This window comes from Diadema antillarum, unplaced genomic scaffold (assembly GCF_040938485.1).
Source record: "Diadema antillarum isolate AM-2024a unplaced genomic scaffold, OU_Dant_1.0 scf00000001, whole genome shotgun sequence".
NCBI lineage: Eukaryota > Metazoa > Echinodermata > Echinoidea > Diadematoida > Diadematidae > Diadema > Diadema antillarum.
Genome location: NW_027270890.1, coordinates 6,114,811 through 6,138,376, shown reverse-complemented (window position 1 = coordinate 6,138,376; position 23,566 = coordinate 6,114,811). Strand labels below are relative to the sequence as shown.

Sequence of the window (23,566 nt, the reverse complement as noted above, 5' to 3'; positions counted from 1 at the left end):
TGCTTGCCCAAGCTGGAAATCATAATCATATTCTACCCTGCAATTCTGGAGATAATAGACTTATTACAGACCTTTTCATTCATTCATCTTAATAAACTTACCACGTTTCTACAATATCAATTTGTAACACACAATGTTCAGTGTGCTGATGTAAAACATTGTACTTGTACAATATGTATTGTACGAATGCACATCCACAGATCAAACAATACATTTTATACTACATTGTATAAGGTACGTATTTATACACAATGACCTTTTTATTTAATAATCAAAGTAACAGGATATTCAAGAATCTCAATGATTCTGAGAGTAAGCTGTACATACATGTACATACATCTATATGTCTGCATTTTTGGAATTACATGGTAAGATACAAATGTATGGGGAAAACTCACAGATATGCAGTGCTATGCTTTCATGGGGATGTACACCTGTACACGTACGAACATCATATCCTAGAGGTAGTACATTGTATAAAGCATGGATATCATCCATGAGGGAATGAAAAATCTACTTCACAGTTCCTAGTACTTAGATTGTGATATCAGGTTATTTTTTATGATAAAAGTGCAGAAATGACATTAATCCGTATCTAATGTAACAGTCTAACACTGTTTGTAATCAGAGATCTGATCTGATAATGATTTGAAATACTCCTGAAAAGGACTGACATTACAATTTGATTCCTACACAATCAATTAGAAAGTCTCTGCTTTTTTGCACAACTTTTAAGAAACGTAATACTCTGTACAGTACAGAGTACATGACATGCTAGAAATAACTAGACTGGTACTGTTACTTTGTACAACACTGTACAAGTATGTCATCACATGCAAAACTGTGAGTGTAAAACCCCGTTTCCAGTGCGAGGCTCAGCCGTGGCCGAGCCCGCCTTCATTTCAGTGTAAACGCGCAAAAGGCAAAAAAAAGGGGCCAAAATTGGCCGCGCATTTGGCCACGCTCTGGAGGTGGTCTCGGCCACGGCCAATTTTAGTCTGGCTTCCAAACCCTCTGCCCGTATTATTTCGCTATTCAGGATATTAACCCCCTAAATGTCGAAAACTAGTATACAATCTGTAGCTTAAGGTGGTTTTGTCCTGCAAAGGATTTTTCCTTCGGCAAAGGCCTTTGCCCGAACGGCAACGGAATCCAATTGGCAAAGGGTCTGAAAACCAGACTTTTATACCAATGTGCATTTGTTTACAAGCAGAGCACCACTACGACAAAATATTGAAAGGTTTGAATTAAAAGCGCGGCCGAGCCCGGCAGTGTAAACGGACAAAATTGCGGGGCTCGGCCCCGCAATTGAGGATGGGCTCGGTCGCGGCTCGGCCCAGCCCCGCACTGTAAACGGGGTTCCAGTTCATTTGCCACATAACAATATTAATAGTGATGAATCACCTTCAAATGAATCTCAACGTTTCGCGTGATTATTCCGCAACGCGTGATGCTCTCACCACAACATTTTATGACTTTTTTCTTTCAAGTACCGGTATCGCGCAACTTTTGAGACCAAATTTGTCACTCCCGGGCATACCGTTTTGAAGCCACGCCCCTTTGAAAAAAATTTGTCGACCCAAAAATTGCTCAAAAACATGATTTTGTGTACAAATCCAATGTACGTGTACGTAAATTGTGTTTTTGCAATTAATTCATATAAAAATAAATTGGAGCACAAAGCTGATGAAAAATAAATATTTTTACTTTCAACGGCTGATAATGATTTATTTTAGCCTGATTATGCTTTAAAAAGTTTTTGCGGCAAATTTTGACTAAAAAAAAAACAAAAACAAAAAGTAAAAAAAAAAAAAAAAGAAATTCAATAAACAATAAAATACTTAAGAAATGATTATGAAGCCAAATTTTTGCTTGAATATTATTGTTGAGGATATTGAAAAGAATATGTTCACCAAAAATCAGAAGTCTTGGCGCTTCATTTTTTTATTTACAGGCAAAAAAAATTTTTTTGCATAAATTAGCATTTATAAGTTAATATGAAATATATTTGAATTAAAATTTGAAAAATCTAGCAACAGTCTTGTAGATTACATTGGCCTCTACCTTAGTGCAAATTTTTGCGAGGATCGCACGATCCACGACCTAGATCTGAAGGGGGGGGGGGGGGGGCAAAAAAGGCCCCCTTTCCCGGTGGTTTCAAGTCCCTCAAAAAACCCGGTGGGATTAGGGTTAAGTGGAAGTGAAAGCAGTTGCACAGCATGTTGTTCAGAATCGTTTTCTCTACCAACCAAAAATTATGCTACAGGGAACAGCCACACTTGAGAACATTTACAAATTTTGTATGTGCTGTCTGCAATGGAAGCCATGCAAGCTGTGGGATTTTCAGAGTGAGCTCGTGGCACGCACAGGAAGATGTACATGGCTTGCGCGCTGTCTGAATTTGTCCCTGTAGCTCATTGTTACTTTAAAAAAAAAATTAATTCAGGTTTATGAAATACAATGTAGGAAAAGTAACATTTTTTTGCAGAAAAGAATTGCCCGATTTTATTTTTCTCTTGACCCGTTGAGGATGACTCAACGATGAGGATGTAGAGCGGGGGACAATTCTTTTGTGACGACTGCACCGCGATTGTGGAATGATCTTCCTCGGTTCGCCTGCATTTCCCCATCCCTTGATGTCTTCAAGAAGAATCTTAAGACTTCCCTTTTTAATGCTAATCTGTGACTGAATTTTGTTGTGAAGTGCTGTGAAACCAGTCATTGACTGTGTAAGGGCGCTATATAAATGATCCGATTGTATCGTATTGTACCCGTATTGTATGACTCCCGAGTACATACTCGGGCAAATGCCTCTACATGTAGATGGGAAATGCGTGTTGTGCACAGCAAAATCAGTCTGTCCTCAACGACAAAGGGTTAATGAACACCGGATACCATACAGACAGATTTGTAAAATGATGTCAGACTTCAGTGTCATGGGCGGATTCGTGCATGCAGAGGTGACAGCCGCAGAAAAGAGCACAGAAAATTTCGAGTCAGATCGCGCCGATCAGCAATAGGTGAGGTAGCCCTGCATTTGCTACTTACCTGTAGTAAACCTGCTGGCACTTCAGTGGATCGCTGCACATCGGTTGATTAAAATGAACTTTTTGTCAAAAAGGGCAGACAGAATTTTTTTCTTCTTTTTCATCATGGAACTAGTGTAGAGGTCTATGGAGAGTGGACATGTGAGTGTAAAACAACAACAACAAATAAACAAACAAAAAAACTTGCGACAAAATGTCAGATGTGAGATGGATGCAAAGTGAAGAGGATGCCTCACGAGTATCTCGGTCCAAGCGAGGGCGTCAGTCATGATATGAGCATGGCCAGGTGCTCATGAGGGAGGGGTCCTTATGTCCATATGAGCATGAGCCCCCCTCATGAGCGGGTTTCCGGTCCCTGACTGATACAACACTAAGTATGTTTCTTTAAATGTCAGTCAAACTCTGATCTTGTACGGTACAACGATCTACTTTTGGAGACGTCTTGAGCTCTGATTTTCGATCCTGTTTTTGCTCAAGAGCTTACAAGTTTTATCTGACAGTCACCCGCATTGCACTACATGTAGCGCCATTGCCATTGGCATTGTTGAATGTTGGGTATTAAAATAGAATAATACATTCCATTAAACTTCTGTTTAAATAGGTCTAGGGCCTACAAATACAGATACGAGAAGTCATTCATTATTGTACATGGGGCTAGACATACAAATACGTGTACTCCAGATGTCAAAGAGCATGCAATTAAAGGGGTAGGTCCTATCAAAAGTTTATTTGATGAATATCGTTTTGAAATGGCTGATCTGAAATATCCAAAAACAACGTGAAACAAAGATATCCTGATATAGATATCTAATCTAGTAATAGTATTAGTACTTAGTAGTAATAAAACTCGGCGTGGCCTGTCGCCTTTTATCATCATCACTTTTTTGGCTATGTGGATCTCAGCTATTTGAAAACCAATTTTCATTAAATAAATGTTGAATTCTTCTCAATATTACATGCTCTTTCATATTTCATAAGAGGTTTCTCATTATCATCTTACCTAGGAATGTTCAAAACATGAATCCCCACCTCAACCAGTAGGGTTGGACCTACTACTCATCGACCACCTAATGTTTATTTGCTTGATAAGAATATTTAACACTGAAATTCATGTAAAAAACTTGACCTACGAGATTGAGAAAATCCAGCTCTATCAAATGCCGTTGTTCCCTTTTCGATTCGAAGTTTCAGTGCAAAAATATCGCCGACGAACTAGCGTGGCCTCGTTTCAGCTCCCCGCGGTAAATCTCGTTATGAGGATCGACCGCTGTTTTTGCATTGACAATGCACGCAAACCGACTTTTACCGAGTTGTATTGAACACCGTGTTGTAGAAAACGTCTACGAAGCTTTATAGAAACTTCCATAGACATTACATTGTGTTGTCATTACAATTCGGTGAAAATATTCATTCGAAATTTTGTCCTTGATTAAAACCATTAATGAACAGTGAATTATCGCGTTTTCCCACACCATCCTCATCTACATTCAAAACAAATCCATTTTTATGAATGTGCTTTGCGCGCAGAGAAGTGCGTACTAGCAGTTAAGTGTTCAGTGCGCGAATTATACGCAGTCGGTTTAAAAGAAGGTGGTCGATATGTAGATCTACACTGTAGTAGGGCTACCATACTGTACAGACATGTCCCTTTTTAAACTTACCATGCTTACAGTAGGGCCTAAGAGTGTAACTGTTAAGACTTAGAATTCTACATGTACACATTATTGTTAGAATGTATCACTATCACTCAGTATCACTAACGTTAGTCCGTAAAGGCCGTGTCACACCATAACGCGGGCTTGTGGCGAGGAGGTAGTTTCCAGCACGTAGAAGATTTTCAGCGGGCTAACAAGAATGTTTGCAATTTTCATTCATGCCTTGTCATACCGTACGGGGGAACTTCTGCGGCTTGACTTGCGGGGAAACAAATTTACTCCAAGGAGCTCTCCACAGTTGGTCCGCACCTGACAGTATCTAGCGCGTAGTTGCCCGGAGGTGCTCACGCAAGTCCGATTTAATCGCAGCCAAGTTTTGAGCATGACCAAAACTTTTTCCGGGTGAGTCACGGGAATGCCCGTAGAGGTCCACGCAGAACGCCAGTAGGAGACCCTTAGCGGCAGTACTTCCCAGGCAATTCCCACGCAGGTACTTCGCAGTCCCGTATGCAGCCAAGATAATGAAATTCTGTGAGATTTCAGCCATTCCATTAGAGGAATTCCTTCACTAAGTTGTCAGCCCCCACGCGACTGGTACAAAGGTCACACAGTATACTCGCAAGTATAACGCGTCCAGCAAGTAAGACACATGCGCTGACTCGCACAAATCCTTTTCCGCCCTCAGGAATGTCCGGTATACTAGAAAATCCCTACACATAACAAGCCCGAGTAGCTTGCCCGGAAAGGTGTGACAGGGCCTTAACACGGTTGCGGGTAAAAAAATAATGCGTGCGCACCTCCGGGCGACTACTTTTTCATGTTGTTTTTAGATACATAAACATGCTACGTGCTAGGTACATGTACTGTCATGTGCGGATATCTACGGGGACCTCCGGATAGTCAAAATTGTTCTTTGCAAGTCGCACGCAAGGCTGGTGTGACACGGCCTTTAGTCTATAATATTATCTTCAGGGAGGTGGGGAGTTCTCTATTTTCCAGTATTTCTTCCCACATCTCCCTGGATGTATGGTGGTTGCAACGCAATCATCAGCAAGGTCGCGGTCGAGGCCTAAATCACACAGGACACAGGTCAAGTTTTGAGTGCACAATTCATTGCCAAGTGTTGTTCTAAATTTGATAGTTAGACTCTACTCCAGCATTTCACACCATCCACACAATTAACGACGTGCAGAATATACGTAACCCAACGTCTTCCACTCTTCATGATTACTCGTACTTACCTCAATGGAGAACTCTCGTTTTTGCTGTGTTCTCTCCCTCTGCTTTGCACTTCCAACACACAGTGGCTGTGTTACGGGCCTACATGTATATGATGGTAGCTAGCAGAGTGAGCCGACGATAATCGCTGTGTGTGCTGCTGCTATGATGGGAGCTGTGCGGGCAAGTTTGTACGCTCTTTGCTGCAAAGCTGCTACATAACGTGGTGCATGCAGTCTGCATGATATGCTGCTAGAGGCCAAATGGGGAGGTCCTCGATCATGACATGCGCTATGCACGTAGAGAGTGAGGTACTGACTATTGTGATAGCAAAAACAACAATAACTACAAAAGAATACTAGCACTACACACAAGAGAAGATAATAAGGTAGCTGTACCTACAAAATAAAAAACTCGGTTTAGGCGCGTCAGTTAGTTTTTATTTTATTTTCTATTTTTACAATAATCATTAACATCATGTGTGGTGAAAGCAAACATTTGATTGGACTTAACCCTAAGAAAATAAAATCAGTGATTCATTCGGGAAATGTTGGACTATACAATGAATGGTTTCCCTTGTCATTGCCTTTTTCATTTTCTATAGGGGTCTAATAATAGTTCAAGTTCAAGTTCAAGTTTATTTAACCAATTCATTAAACATTTGACATTTTACAAAAGGATACAGCATTAAGAATAATGAATGGTTTGGGACCCCAAAAGAAGCAGAGCTTGTAAAAAAGGGGCCCCGGATAAACATATAAAACAAAATATACTAAAGTTTTAAACATATTAACAAGAAGTATAATAGTAACATATTTACATAGGACAGATGCAACACAAGCACACACACACACACAAACACACACACACACATTCAATCACAACACGTGTCACAAAAACGCTCATGCACATGTAGTTCACATGAAATTGCAGAAAGATACTTTCGATTTTACTATACTTTTAAATTCAGCTTCCCTGATCAATTCTTGTTTTACAAATTTCCCTCAAGATAGATGCGACATTTAAAGTTTAAAGTTGGATAGTGTTGAGGCTGACCAAATTCTCAATGGCAAATTATTCCATTCTCTAATACAAACATATACAAATGAATTTTGGGCAGTTTGAGTTCTTACAAAGGGTTGATGAATGAGATTACGTTTACGCGTATTATAAGCATGACATCCTTCATGAAAGATTTCGGATCACCTTGTGTCTTAAACATAAAAATCAAGCAACTCAAGATAACTAATTTTTCAAATGGTAAAATATGAAGTTGAATAAACAATGGCAAACTTGGACTTCTATATATAGTTTGAATTTTTAATATACCTTACTACAGATTTTTTTCTGAAGAACAATCAACTTATCTATATGAGTCTTATAAGTACAGCTGTATTTCCCCAAGCTACATTACAGTACATTAAATGAGGCATAACTATGGCATTATACAGAGTAATAAACTCTAACATGCAAGATCGTAAATGACAAATAATGTCAACAATTTAATGATGATGATTGTGTGTTTACTTTACTATATACCAATTACCATTAATTTACCATATTAAGATCATTTAGCAACTGAGTATACTAGTATAACAAAGCGAAGATGTCATTTTTTTCTTACATATTGAAAGACACTATGCTTTAACTTTTTATCGTATGGCCATGGCGCGCGCTGCGGTAGGATAGGGTACGTGTGCATGTAATTGTACTACCTGTATCTTCATCTACTCGGGTACCGGGTTGGTTATTGAAGTTCAGATAGAGCAGATTCAGATTCAGCATGTCGAAAACTGAAGGAGTAAGACGAGCTCTTGAAATTGTAAGAGGTATGCCGAGAGTTGCCCTCAACAATCTAAGAAACAATCCTGGAGCCAAAAAGAATGTAAGTTTTTATTTCAAGAGGGATAACGATTTTGGTGTGTAATGCTGGCTAATCCAGAAACTCCGTCACGCTATCGCAGCATCAGCAGCGATTGCCCATAAATGTCCGTAGTCCCGTCAATATATGTTTGTGCTGCTCAGCAGGTAGGTAGGTAAACTGGATAGGCCTAACGTTAGTGCAGTTGAGTCTTTTCCACCTCATGTACTAGTATATGTTAACTCTTTTTAGCTATCTGTCATGTTTGTGTAATCATTGATTTCTTGTCTTCACCCAATAGGTATTACAATTTCTGTAATTTGTTTTCTTGGTGGAATTGAACAAATAAATTGAATTGAATTGAATTGAATTTCCCAACCCAGGGCCGAAGCACGCGCACGGCACTTGTATACAGCGACAGGGCAGGACTGTGCATGGTTATGTTATGTGATAGTGATACATGTACATGTACACGTACAGTTGTACGAAGTTGTACTAGTACGTCAACGTCCCTACGATGTAAATGTAAATTAAATTAATGCCCTCCACAGGCTCCGATGATCCCACTTTCTGCAAGCAAGCAAGTGCAAGTAAATTTATGGACCTAGCCAGGCTTTAGAATACAACTACATCGTACATGTACTGACTAGGTTTCTACTGCCTACTGGATTGTGTAGACACAAACATTCGCTGCATTTTACCTTCACAAATCATATGCATAAACTTTACTTCATTGTCTTCAGTTCAGTTTCTTGAGGAATTTGCGACAGTTTCATGCACCTGAAAAATTTCTGGTTTTGTTTTAGTATACTGAAGTAAATAAATTTACACAATCAAATACTGAAATACCATGTTACTATTGTTAGTCTATTACTCCGGAATAAATGTCTAAATTTGCAGATGTTCTCCTCTCTCCAAACCTCTGGGCTCTAGTCTAGTCTAGAGCCTCTAGTCTTAGTCTTATCTCTGATTCCAGTAATCCATTGAGTATGATAGTACATTGTATGACTATCATTTAAAGGGACTGTACAGTACTGGTTGAGGTGGGGATTCATGTTTTGAACATTCCTAAGTGAGATAATGAGAAGCCTCTTATGAAATATGAAAGAGCATGTAATTTTAAGAAGGATTCAACATTTATTTGATAAAAATTGGTTTTCAAATGGCTGAGATATCCAAAGAGGTGATAATAATAAAAGGCGACAGGCCACGCCTTTTATTAGGATCTCTTTTTATGCCTCCGCCACGAAGTGGTGCCGGAGGCATTATGTTTTCGGGTTGTCCGTCCGTCCGTCCGTCCGTCTTTCCGTCCGTCCGTCCGTCCGTCCTTCCGTCCGTCTGTAATGAATTTTGTGGACAGGGTAACTACCAAAACCTTTTGAGGTATCCTAATGAAACTTGGCATGTATGTGTATTAGGGGGTGAAGTTGTGCCTATCAACTTTTGGGTGCACATGCTCAAGGTCAAAGGTCAAAAGGTCAAGGTCAAATGCTTAAAATTTTACTATTTCCCCCATATCTATGCAATGCCTGAAGATATTTTCTGGAAACTTAGTGTATACATGAACTACCCAATTAAGATTCTCTGGTGAAAGTTTGGGGTCATGAGGTCAAAAGGTCAAAGGTCAAAAGGTCAAATAAAATGTTAAATTTTCACTTTTTTCTCTGTATCTTGGAAATTGTTCAAGGTATCTTCATGGAACATAGTATATATATGCATCTACTGACTGGCAGTGGTTATCTAGGGAATTTAGGGTTCATGGGGTCAAAGGTCAGGGGTCAAAGGTCAAGGGCAATACTTCAAAATTTTACTATTTTCCTTATGTTTATGCAATGCCAGCAGGACTTTTTTTTTTTTTTTAACTTGATGTATGCATGTATAACCCAATAGAGATTCTCTGGGATTTTTTTTTGCCAAGAAGGTCAAAGGTCAAAAGGTCAAAGATCAAGTGAAAGTGCTGAACTTAATTCTTTCTCCATATCTCAGAAGTGGCTCAAGTTATCTTGAAACTTAGAACATGCTGAATTTATGTATGTTCTGCCTGACAGTGATTCTCTTATAAATCAAAGGCCAGATGAAAATGATAACAATTTACTGTTCAATACAGAAATTGCGCTTTTTCTCCATACCTTGAAAATTACTCAGTGCATAAACTTATGAAATGGTCAAAGTCAAGTTAAAGTTCTTAAATCCCCAAATACATGCTCTCCTATTCATCCAATAAACATAGGTCAAGGAAGGTAAACATTCAATACATTTGTGACAAACATGTCATTTTAATATTTTGCCAATTTTGTGAAAATGTAATCACACATTGTCCACATGTACTATAGACCTATTAGGAGAATCATGCATTATGGCGGAGGCATACCAGTCGCCATAGCGACATTTCTAGTTTTACCTTGTTTTTGGATATCACAGCCATTTCAAAAACGAATTTCATCAAATAAACTTTTGATACCCCTTAGATTTGCATGCTTTTTGACATCTCATAGAGTGGTTTCTGAATATCTCGCAAAACGTTAAAAGCTAAATCCTCACCTTGACCAGAACTGTACACACCCTTTATAGCATAGACAATGATAAAAAAAAGAAGTGACATGTATGCGTCATTTCATCTATGCACCATTGGGTCCATTGTTGTCATCAATTTCAATTGTTATTTCAGTGTCGTGTCCAACCTGGAACCAAGTGCCATCTCAATAACAACAAAAAATCATCAGAATATACAAAAACATCATGTACAAGGCATGTATGATGTATGGTGTGATCCTACAGAGTGCACAGAGTTTACTTTAAGAATACCAAGTACACGTATGTGAGATTTACCATGTTTAAAGGGATCATATATTTTTGGTTTAAGAGAGTTTTGAGACCTAACTTCAGGTTTCTAACATTTTTTGGTGAGGTAATGAGAAACCTTTTATGAAATATGAATATAAAAGAGCATGTGATTCCAAGAGGAATTCAACATTTGATGAAAATTGGTTTTGAAATGGCTGAGATATCCAATACAGAGTACTCTTTATAAAAGGTAGGACCCACCTTTTATTACGATCACTTTGTTTTACTTGTTTTTGGATGTTTCAGCCATTCCAAAACAGATTTTCATCAAAAACTTTGAATTCCTCTTAGAATAATAAATGGTCTGTACTATTTCATAAAGGTTTCTCGGTATCTCGCAAAAAGTTAAAAGCTCAATTCTCATCTCTACCAATACCGGGTACTATACCATATAATAGACAGGCTTCATAATGTACTGTACATGTAGAGGCTTGTACATCCTAAATTTCTGTCTGTACAGTGTACTATACACTTTTCCAACAGTGAAATGTATGGTGTTCTCCAAATATGTAATACAATTGTTAGTGATATGTTCCTTTGTGTCTACAGGAAAATCGCAGGGGGCGAGGCCAGCACACCGGAGGAATGAGTGGGCGTGGTAAGAGTGGTCAAGGGATGAGAGGTACAAAGCCCAGGATTGGATTTGAGGGAGGACAGACCCCCTTCTATCTCAGGATCCCTAAATACCCTTATTACAAGGACTACCAGTAAGTGTTCTGTCTTTGCAATTTACAAGCTTCTCTTGTAAGTTGTGACAACTTGTGCACACATACCCATTATACCTGTAGTAAAGTGATGGTACAGTTTTGGTTGCAATGGGGCTCATGCAGGTTTCCAACTTTTTGAGAGATAATGAGAAACCTCTATAAGATATGAAAGAGCACACAATTCTATTAAAGAGGAATTCAAAGTGTAATTGATGAAAAATGTTTGTGTGAAATGGCTGAGATATCCAAAAACAAAGAGACCAAATAAAGGATGGGACCCATCTTTCATTAGGAACACTTTGTTTTGTATGTACATGTACCTTGTTTTTGGATATCTCAGCCATTCTAAAACCAATATTCACCAAATAAACTTCAAATACTTCTTAGAATTGTATGCTCTTTCATATTTCACATAAGGGGTTTTTAGTTATCTTGCAAAAAGTTAAAATCTGAATCCCCCTCTCAACCAAAACTATACCATTCCTTTAATATCTTCAGTGTACATTTCATCCCTTCCTATTAACTTTTGTGATGCTAAGGCAGCATTTTTGCCAGTAGAATGATGACATTCTTTGTCTTGTTTTGACGAACAAAATTACAAAATACCTCACTATTTTACAAGGGAGGACATAGAGTGATAGACAGTAGTATGTGGTCCTTTTTATCCTTTGTGACTATCACTAAAATGCTGTTGGCACCCACTAAACACTATCTTATTTTGGGAGGAGAAAGAAAGAAACTATGTATTTATACACTTCCGTATGTGCAATATATGTATTGTTTTCATTGCTGAATTCATACAGGGGAAACTCGGTATAACGAACACTGCTATAACGAGATATCGGTTATAACGAGGAAATGTTCTCGGTCCCAAATTTCCTTCCACACAAGTCTATGTAAAATGCTACTCTTATAGCGAGATCGGCTATAACGAAATAACTGCTATAACGAGATAAATTTTGTGACTTCCAAACAAAGAAAAACGTAGTAAATCAAACCTGCTATAGCGAGGTAAAGCAAAATGCCTTCGGTAAAGCTTTACTTCGCCTGTGCTATCATCTTCCGAGATTGTAAAGCTTGATGCGCCAAAAACTGTCTTGTATACACATAATCATTTTCTTCAGTGCACTCCAGCTAGCACTGCATGTTGTACGTGTGAAGTGTGTGCGTCGGCACGCACACTGATACATGCAGAGAATGTGGTGGGACGGCCATATGTATACATGACATCATCATGACGTTTAGCAGGTGTGAGGCAATCTGATGCTGTGATTGGCCTTCTACTTAGGGAATTCCCCGTCTTCACACACACGCAGTCATAATGTACATACAGAATGTGTCACATACACACACAGCATTGTGCAGACCATATTCAAGCTTTCCACACTACACACACTCATACGATAACCACATACCAATCCACAGACGATCTTGATACAATCGCAAGCTATATAAATTTACAAATTCAAACATCTACAATTAATAAGAAACACATTCTTGATATTGGATATCCTTGGCGAAAAACATCTTCTTACCCATAAAGGTGAGTAATTCCCTCACACAATATCGGCAAGTTATCAGTATTGATTGAAATATGATGGGTAGTCCCACATGTGCAAATTAATGTCTTTATTTTATGCCTTCTTTTATGCCTACTGATATAACGAGATATCGGCTATAACGAGGAAAATGACTCGGTCCCGACCATCTCGTTATATCGAGTTTCCACTGTATTTCTTTTTGTGCATTCATCAACATCCAATGTTATTCATTTTCCGTTCATTCAGCTTGAGGAGGCAGTACATGCCACTTTCCCTCGCCAAACTCCAGTACCTGATTGATGTCGGTCGAGTTGACCCAGACCAACCAATCGACGTCACCTCCCTGGTCAACTCAGGGGCAATCAACATCAACATCAAAGACAGACACTATGGGATCAACTTGCTGCATGAGGTTTGTGAGACAAGTTCCTTGTCACCCTATAGGAGTGGAAGTAAGGGGGGAAAAATTCAATGAACTCCAGTTACAACAAAGTCCATGGAACAGGCAGTGTTCTTTCGTTATATCAAAATTTTGTTATAACCAAACAAATGAACGATAAAAATCATAGAGCTGATAATGTTGCGGCCTGAATTTATACTTCACTGTATCCAGAATTTCATTATAACCGTGTTCGTTATAGCGGGAGTGCACTGTGTTATATACAGGCGATTCCCATACTAGGACAAGTGCAGATTAAAAAAGATTTCTCATGAATTGAGAAGAAATTTCCCCAGTACGGGGAAAACCTCTTATAACAAGCTAGTTATCAACCAGGCAATGCTCACTCATAATCAAGTGACTTTGGCGGTCCTGAATTTTCCAGTAACTGTAAAAGCTGATCTCTTTTTAAGAACATGTATGTTTAATGTGTTGTGACTGTTTAAAATCCTCACAAATGTAAAATATATTTATTTATCAACCATGGGTGTCCATTTTAATGAGGGTTTGTAATAATTAGAAAACTTAATTTGAAATGGTTTCATATAATATCAAACTTTTTAGCTCAATGACTGAATTGTGTCTGATTTACAATAGTAAGAAAAGTTTAGCTTTCAAGGCATGTATCAACAAAGTGTCAATTCATTTTTATTCTCTTCCTTGTAGGGACTAGATAATTTTGAAGCCCAAATCAACATTGAGGTACAGCACACATCAGAACTGGCCATCACAGCGATCGAGCGATGCGGTGGTGTTGTAACAACCGGCTTTTACGATCCAGTCAGTTTGGATGCCCTGGCGTATCCCTTACAGTTCTTCCTGCAGGGGAAGCCCATCCCTCGACGTGCTCTGCCGCCCAAGGACCTCGTCAACTTCTACACTGATCCAGCGAACCGCGGCTACCTTGCCGACCCAGACAAAGTCCGCAAAGCCCGGCTGGATCTCGCGCGGAAGCACGGTTACGTCCTTCCCGACCTCACGAGCAACCCGCAGAGGGAGATGCTTAGAATGAGGAAGGATCCGAGGCAGGTGTTTTTTGGACTCCAGCCAGGCTGGGTAGTCAACCTGGCAGACAGGACAGTCTTAAAACCAGCAGATGAAGAACTGCAGGAATATTACAAGTCATAGTCACACCCCAGTTACATTTTGCAGCTTTTGTCATTATCATATGGACACAGTAGTGACATTCTGCAAATGGACTGATTGAACTGAAAAGAAAATAGATGCTGTATTTGTGCTCTGGTGAAAAGTCTTCAAGTCTGGGAAGTTTACCGAGAGAACATGCATTATTATTAGCTTTCACATGACCTAGAGTCTTCAGTTTTGTAAGAAGCAGTAAGGAGATACACTTGTGGGTGCTTTCAGCAAAATACATTTGTACTCTATTAAGTTGTGCAGAAGGAAAGTACAATATGATTGAAGGTCTTTAATTATAGTTTACGTTTATAATTTACCACTGACTTTTAGATGCATTTCTTGTGTATGGATTTTTGTTACTTGCCTTCTCTGATTATTATTATTGTTTTTATGCAGGATTGTTTGTTTGTTTTTTTGTTTGTTTATTTTGTTTTTGTTTTTGTTTTTGTTTTTTTTTTGGGGGGGGGTTGGTTAATGGGGGTGGGACAGTATTCACACACTGGGCAGGTTAGGCTCTTATGAATGATATTGAGTATCGAGCACTGGATTGACACCTTGCGGTTTGTCCCACTTGACTAGCAATAGTCATCAAACGGTATCAACCAGGCACATTGTGCCATACTTTAGAAGAAGGAGGAGAAGAAGAAGAAATTTTATATCGCATGGGTGATGAGTTCTCTTTGATACTGTTTGAAAGGAAATGAACTGTCTGTGATATTGAAAAATGCGAAAGAAATGGCAAATAATGTTCACGAGATTTAATCATTAGTGGAAAATTGAGCTAAGATAAGGGGATTCCATCGGGATTAATCATGAAACATTCTGCCTAATGTACTTGTTCTCATTTATAAACCTCATGTTCAACTGTAGTCCACCTCACACAAATTCAACTTACTGGAAGTAAAAAAAAAAAAAAAAAAAAAAGAAGAAATGGCCAGTATCTTAGGGTATAAATGCACGCAGGTATGATATGCCTTCCTTGAGAATTACAGTGAAAGCATTAATATTGTATTTTTTTAAGTCCTTTGATGTTTTCATCCGTTATCATTGTTGTCCTTAAGAAAGATGAGATGTTGTGATAAAAAATTTGAAGAAAAAAAAAAGAACCCTGGAAAATATTATTTCTGGCATGCTGCACAAATCACGAAATAGAGACCCTCATCAGGTTTGCTGTCCTTCAACATGTTTTATTCAGTTTTAATTGGTTTTACGTACCAATTAATTAAAGCAAATATGGGTTACATGTTCTATCATAATGGTGACAGTGATATGTGTCATTCAAGCCAGAATTTAACTTTGGGAATCATGGTACAATGTAGAAGACCTTAGATTGATCATATTGACTGCATTGGGAAGGCCACATGCTGTAGGGAGAAAGAAATAAACTGGATACCTTACAGATACATAATGTGTGGCATACACACATTTTGACATTGAAGGCTCGTGTTCACTAGAACAGGAACTTTTTGTTTGGATGTGTTTTCCCCTCGATGTTTGTGTATCCATTTACATTATGAGGAAAGTACATAAAGAGTTTGTTCGCAAAATCCGATAAGTCCATATTTGCCAAATGGAGATATTTGCGATTAAAGGTCAAGAAAAATAAAGAGAATAATAAGAAATTTTTGCTTCTTTTGACCATAACTTCAAAATGTACCTTTATATGTAGTGACCAATATATCATTTAAAAGGTATTATTTTGTACTTTATGACAGAGACTGTATTTCAAAATCTTAAAAAATGGACTTATCGGTTTTTGCGAACAAACTCTTTAAACATGTACAAGTGTGTTTGTGTGCGTGTGGGGGGAGTGGGCATGAGAGAAGCTAGAGCATTATTTGGGTGCATTTCTTTGATAATACATGTACCTGTTCCATGTGAAGAGTTTGTTTGCAAAAACTGGTAAGTCCATTTTTGAAGATGTGGAGGGGGGGGGGGGGCATGGGAGAAGCTAGAGCATTATTTGGTTGCATTTCTTTGATAATACATGTACCTGTTCCATGTGAAGAGTTTGTTTGCAAAAACTGGTAAGTCCATTTTTGAAGATTTTGAAGTGCGGTCTCTGTCATAAAGTACGAAATAATACCTTTTATATGATATATTGGTCACTACATATAAAGGTACATTTTTGAAGTTATGGTCAAAAGAAGCAAAAATTTTCTTATTATTCTTTTTATTTTTCTTGACCTTTAATCGCAAATATCTCCATTTGGCAAATATGGACTTATCGGTTTTTGCAAACAAACTCTTCATGTTGAGGCAGTTGTGGTTTCTCAACTAAAAGCTGCATTTTGAGAAAAAGAGGCAGATTGGGGAGAAGATAATATATATGCTATAAATATCACACACACACACACACACACACACTCACACATACAAATAGGAAGAGTTCAGATGCAGAAACAGGCATATCCATTTTATCAATATATTTTTCTCTCTCATGATGCCCTTACTTAAAAAGCTTTGAAAATGGCATTTATCTATTCTTGCATTCAATTTCGTCATAATGTGTCTATATGTGAAGAGAATGCAAAAACTGTATCTACACTTTAATCAGTTTGAGATACACCTTATTCAATATTGAATCTGTAGGAAAGAAAACAAAGAAAATGATTGAAATACATGTACATGTACATGTACATGTATATGTATATAAGAATACATCTGTATTATTTTTGGAGAGAGAAACAGAGAGGGAGAGAAGGGAATATACATTGTACTCCATTGACTCAGAGGAAAACAAGCACAAGTCTAACACATGACAAAAGTACAGTGCACTCCCGTTATAACGAAATGCTCGGGACCGGCAGTTTTCTTTCGTTATAACGAAATTTCGTTATAACCGAACAAATACAATATATGACGAAAACAAGGAAACCGCGTATATATTATATCATATTCTGTTTGCCGAATACTCATCATACACTGGAAAGCTATGTGAAATTTGATGGGATAACTGTATCACAATAATAAACGCAAGTTCCCCTCAGAATCTGTGCGTGACACAAGCAGCCAACACACAGTGGTATGAAGCGTTCACCCATGCAGAGACGCTATAAATGTTTGTTCCGCTACTACGTATTTTCGAAAGCAATTCGCATTTCGTTATAACGGAGCACATTTCTTTTGTTTTTCTTTGTCTGCGGCGCTCGGAAAAGACTTCGTTATAACGGAAATTTCGCTATAACCGTGTTCGTTATAAGCGAATTTTGTACCATAGACTTTAATGGTGATAATTTTGGGACCAGAAGATTTACTTCGTTATAACGAAATTTCGTTATAACCGTGTTCGTTGTAACAGGAGTGCACTGTATAATGTTAAATGCAAAAATCCATGGTCAAAATTTGTGCCTTAATACAAAACATAAGTCAATCTGACTGGAATGTAAGGGATCAATAACTGAGACCATGCAAAATATGTGACACACTGTAGATAACAGCTCATTTTGTAATCTGCTATGAAATGGAGACTATTACATTCTTTTCTCCGTATCTTTCTTACCCCCCCCCCCCCCCACACTGTCTCTCTCTGCTTCCGTCTAATTGGCAACATACCCAATCTGGATCACAACTCTGGGCAATTATGACAATGCTGCTATCGATATAGGTGCTTGAGAAAAGTTATGTTAGTTGGAAATATCAAAGCCGTAATTTGGAACAAGTCCAAGGGGTTTTTATGCTCTCACTAATTCACATTCATCTCAGTTCACATCACAGCAATCTATCTTCACAATTTGTCACTCAATCTACTTATCTACCCATTTATTTATTTTTTATCTATCTCCTTAACTCAGTCATCTCATCTGTCCCGCAGCCATAAATAATAGTCATTAATATGTCCGTGGATCAAGGTTGATAATGATATGTTAAGGATGCACTAAGATTTTATTCAAAGAATAGCTTATATTGTCTATACTCGCAGGAATGACAGCATGAGAAAGAACTAAAACAAAATGAAATGCAGGGGTGGTATTCTGAGGTCGTAATTAAGTCTGTAATTAACTTCGTGATTAAGTCGTGAAGTTAATAGGCCCTTAGTCATGGGCAAAATCGGTATTCTGAGGACGTAATTAAGGTATGATTAAGTCCCCTGTAATTATCTTAGGTCCCTCCCATCTAATTGTTATTCCATCCAATCAGACGCGTTGTTAGAAGCCAAAATGATGACTATACGCGCAAATATGCCCTCAATGCGCGCTCCTGCACGTCCCCTGTAATTACAACCCAAGAGCTCCGTGCGCACACTCGGGTATTTGATTACAACCCCTCACCTACGCACGCGAAGATCTCAACCTCTTTGCTCACATAAAATGACAAACTTCCTCGAAGATCGGCTTTATTTCTTTTTTTTTCTCTGAATTCTATGGATACCATGGTAACAAGATTCAACCGCTCCTCGGTTACCGAAGACGGTAAGCATCGTTGTGGCAGAGAAAACGCGATGTAATGCTTGATATCGGAGTAGTTAATGACACTCTTTGGTATCATTAAGTTTTTCATTAACTTTCATACTTAATTACAGTAAGGGTACCGGTTTTCGACACTTTAGCACATTTCCTTGTTTACCATCAATACTGCACCGTTTTACCTCGGAATTTCGATATGAAGTTGAGCTACAAAGGCCAATAATAATATGCCTTGAACGAATTCCAATTTGAATGCACTCGTGTTCAATTTAAGCGATTTCCGTCACGCCGTCGCTGGCATCAGATTTCGACACCCAGCATCATTTTTCGACACAATCACAGCGCGCATCACGCATTTAAATCACATGGCGCGTGCAGTATGCGTACACTGCATTGTGGACGCAAACCAGCAAAGTACCGGCGCAAGAACTTGTTGTTTCCTCTATAACGTGTCTTATAATCAGTGTTGCCAGATGGTGATTTCGGGAACCAAAAAGGGTGAAATTTGGTGATTTTTGAAGTTGTTTGGTGACAAAATTTTAGCCTGGTAACCAAATCAAAATTTGGTGATTTTTGGTAACTTTTTGGTGATTTTTAGACCGATGAAAAATAATCACACTAATTGAAAAGGAAAATGCATTTTGCCCAAAGTTTTCCCCTTATTTCCTGCAGAAACATAACATGTGCCCCTTTTTTGTCACAGCGACACACACAAACACTCATAGTCATATGTCCATACACATCGTACACATTTTGCACTTAGTGTGTGTGACTACGGCGCGCCGAAAATTGCACCGAGACTCGCGCAGAGTGTTTGATAAAGGTTTATTGATACAATTTTGTCTTGAAATTAAAGCCTTACCTACGCTCTTCCAAATTTGGTGATTTTTGATGGCTTTTGGTGATTTTTTGCAAGCCTTTTGGTGATTTTACTCTGTTGGGACCTGGCAACACTGCTTATAATGGGAATGTCGAAATCTGGTGCCACATTCTCAAAGCCAACTCTTTCTACAAGTTTGCTCATTTATCACGAATTCAGCCATGAAATTACTAAACTCGATTATGAAATCAAACATCAGGATTTGGCAAACAAACTGATACTAAAGTAAGATAACCGGCATGGGTGAATTTCATTTTACGGCGATGTTTACAAAATGCGTCATATTGTTTGAACACCTAAAATGATGGCCGACATCAAAATTTCTGCTGACACTGTGTTGCTTTTCTCCTAAATATTCTACCGTCGGATTATGATGATAAGTGACAAACGGTGTTTATATAAGACTAGAAATGTAATTGATAACTTGGTTGATTGTTGAAGTCAGACGTTTGTATTGAGTATAAAATTTAATAAGAATTATCTGCTGGGTGTCGAAATCTGGGACCTGTCGAAAACTGGTGCACTAACGGTACACCCTCAGAATACCGATTCGTAATTAACTCTGTGATTAAGTCCTCTCAGAGGTGCGCGCGCATTGATACGCGCAAACGCGTAGGTCCTTCCCGCCAAAACGCTTGTTGCTATGGTAGTTAATATAACCCCTACTTAATCATGCTCTCAGAATACCAATTCGGTAATTAAGTGCTAATCAGACACTTAATAACCTCTCAGAATACGGCCCTGTTTTTATGTAGGCACCTACATGTAGAAAGCCTGTGATAATTGTGTTGGTAGAGATAATCTGGCCTTCTATACTCTGCATGACACTAAAAATCCACTTGGCAAAAAAAAAAAAAAAAAAAAAAAAAAAAAAAAAAAAACCTTTTTTTTTTGAGGGGGGGGGGGAGGTATGATAGGGGAGGGAGGAGCATCCTCTATGCACCTTAAAGGGGAAATCCAGTCTAAAAATTAGTTAGTCTGATTAAAAAAGAGTAAAATCTTACAAATTCAATGGTAAAATTTGACTGAAATTAGATGAAAAATAAGGAAGCTATGAAATTTTGAAGTTTTGCTAATTTCTGCCCAAAATGTTTTGTACAGTGGATATGAAAATGCAAATGAGTGAGCTGACCATGTCATAACATCACAATTTACCATTGATCATGTACAAAAAAAAAATATGAAATTCATTGTTTCTGTAACTGAAGTATGAAACATCAGATGTTATTCCTGGTTGAACAACTTCAGAATAGTCAGGATTTGAGCCTCGGGCATAATTCCGTTTGAATGAAAAACTGAAAACTTTGAAATTTTATGTACATCGTACAAACTATGCACGTTGTGAGGGGATGACATGCTCACTCTGCCATTTGCATTATATTTTTGACTGTTCAAGACTGTTCTTTCGTATCAGACTAAACATATTTGGACTGGATTTCCTCTTTAAGTATGCACAAGGTAATTGTTGTAGATTACTATCTGCCAAGATCAGGTGAAAAAAAAATGAGAATACATGTATTGCAAACAACAAAAGTTATGTCTTAATAACACAGAAACGTTAATATTACAGCGATCTATATTTTGTTCTACAGCCTTACTGCATTATGCATCATCTGAGTTCTGTAGTGCTAAAAAAAAAAAAAAAAATCATTTTGTTTAATTTTTGTCACGCAACTATATAGATGTAGACCCCACCGAAAGATCAATATCTTAGTACAGCTGTTAGTATTAGTGTTCAGAGTATGTCCTACTGTTACTATACAGCATTATTAGAGGAATTCACTTTAAGGCTGGTGTCCGTATCACTCGCACCCCGAAACCGTAAATTCGCTAGTTTCCCATGAAAATAAAGTGGCCGCTATAAAAGTTCACTGATGAAAGAGTAATATCCTATTTGTATTCCAGCAGCGGTTCAACTCATTTATCATTTCTGACATAAATGGACTTATAAAATCAATGCGGAATCCACGCTCTTTATCCCAAGATCGCATTACGACGGTTTGGAACATACATACGGCGTCTTTATAGCTATGCTGTTGAAAGGAACTCGTCTGGTTAGGAGGATATAAGGCTTGATGACAATTATAATGATTATTATTGACTTGTGTTGATTCATGACACCTTAAATGTCACATGAAGATGTCGTGGCCTCGGGGTTTTGACGTTCTATCAGTTGACGTAATGTTGTTGAATGATGGAAAGCCAAAACACTCTGATAGAAAGTATATAATTATTATAATAGCTAATAATACTCTCAAGTAACAGTTGATCATAATCATTACCGCCAGCCGCTGCCCTTGCTTATCAGCTGCAGGAAAACAAAAGATGGCGCTCTTGTGAAACCGCACCCAGCGCCGATATATACGGCACTGACCGCACCCGAAGCCAATCGCTAGCCAGTGTTGGGGAAGATATTTTCCCTCACTTTAACTGCAAGATTGAACTAAAATAATGCTTGGGGAGAGGGCAAGGATGGACCCGGAGGAGAAACACTGCACAGACGGGCATTAGTTGTAGGCCTATGTTATAGTTGCGTTTTTATATCCGAAGAGAGAAAAAAAAAACTGTCAGATTGGCTAACCTGGGTGAAATAAGACCGCGTTGATGATTATGATAAAAATTTGATAGCTCTCTCTCTCTCTCTCTTTTTCTTATCACCCTCACACTTCTGCTTCTGGTTCTGGTTGTATTACTGCACACAACGCCCTGGTGGGCTATCACGGTACACTTCTACTTATTGTAAGATAGTATGGAGAAAGCTGATAATCTATTTTAATCACATTTATGAGCTAGATGTCGGGATTGAGATTGAAACTGCTGTGAAACAAAACAAAAATAATAAAAACATAAAATTATTATAAGTCTAAAGGCATCATAATAGGCTAGATACATTGTTTGTAATGAAATGAGTGCAGTAGGCCTCCATAGCATTATTGAAAAGATTTATGTTTTTTTTTTTTTAATGCTGACCGTGAAAACAAAAAAGAACCCCTGAGACTATGGGCGGCGTTCGTCTCTCTCTCTTTTTTTTTTTTAAGTATTCAAACTATTCGTCTATTGCAAGCTACTCTGTAAAAACATCGGTGTTAGATTTAACACCCGTGGTGTTAAATCTAACACCGATCAAACTTCAATAAAGGACCACACCCACAGGTGTTAAAAATGCACTGTGATGGTGTTGAAAAGTGTTCACCTGACACTTCTTGGTGTTAATTTGACACTGTATCTGGTGCTATTTTGACACTGTACTGGTGTTAATTAAAAAATGACACCACACGGTGTTGATTTGATATTTGTTGGTGTTAATATCAATGGTTTAACACCCGTCCAGCGTCAATAAGAGACCACACCAGCTGGTGTTACTTTGGTGCAAATTTATTTTCACTTTTTTTTGTCAAAAATCTAGTATTTTAATGCAAAATTCTTGATCGTCTTGTTTAAATTAAAAATCAACAAGAAGTGCAGTTACTAAGAAACTCTTCAAAAAAACAGTTTAAAATTTGGAAATGACACCCGGAGGTGTTAGTTTAACACCGTAAATGAGCACCGAAAATTTAACACCAGCTCGGTGTTCACTATTCAACACCGGACTTTTTGCAGTGTAGTGAGCCTAAAAATTTAATTTAGCTGCTGCTACGGATGCACCATGATCACTCCTCTAATTTTACATACCAATTCCTTCGCTATCGTAATTTACTGTGGAGGTTCAGAGAAAAATAGTAAGAAAGAATTTAAAGAAGAAGAAAAAAAGGAGGAGAAGAAGAAGAAGAAGAAGAGAAAAGAACATGTCTGACAGAAGAAGGGCCCTATGTAAAACTGTCGGTATATATA

At 38.1% G+C, this 23,566-nt stretch overlaps 2 protein-coding genes across 2 annotated transcripts in view; one reads left to right on the top strand and one right to left on the bottom strand.

Annotated features, from left to right (window-relative positions):
- Positions 1-6,071, bottom strand: part of LOC139719759 (acyl-protein thioesterase 1-like) — a 42,298-nt gene extending 36,227 nt beyond the window's left edge. Inside the window, exon 1 of the mRNA XM_071631249.1 lies at positions 5,944-6,071. The gene's annotated coding sequence lies outside the window, so the exon portion shown is untranslated. The remainder of the gene's footprint in view (positions 1-5,943) is intronic.
- A 1,617-nt stretch (positions 6,072-7,688) lies between these two features.
- Positions 7,689-14,649, top strand: LOC139719658 (large ribosomal subunit protein uL15m-like). Its single transcript, XM_071631093.1, has 4 exons — positions 7,689-7,805; positions 11,175-11,332; positions 13,120-13,285; positions 13,979-14,649. The coding sequence occupies exons 1-4, from the start codon at positions 7,704-7,706 to the stop codon at positions 14,438-14,440; spliced, it is 888 nt and encodes a 295-aa protein (XP_071487194.1). The 5' UTR covers positions 7,689-7,703; the 3' UTR covers positions 14,441-14,649.
- Positions 14,650-23,566: the final 8,917 nt, after the last annotated feature.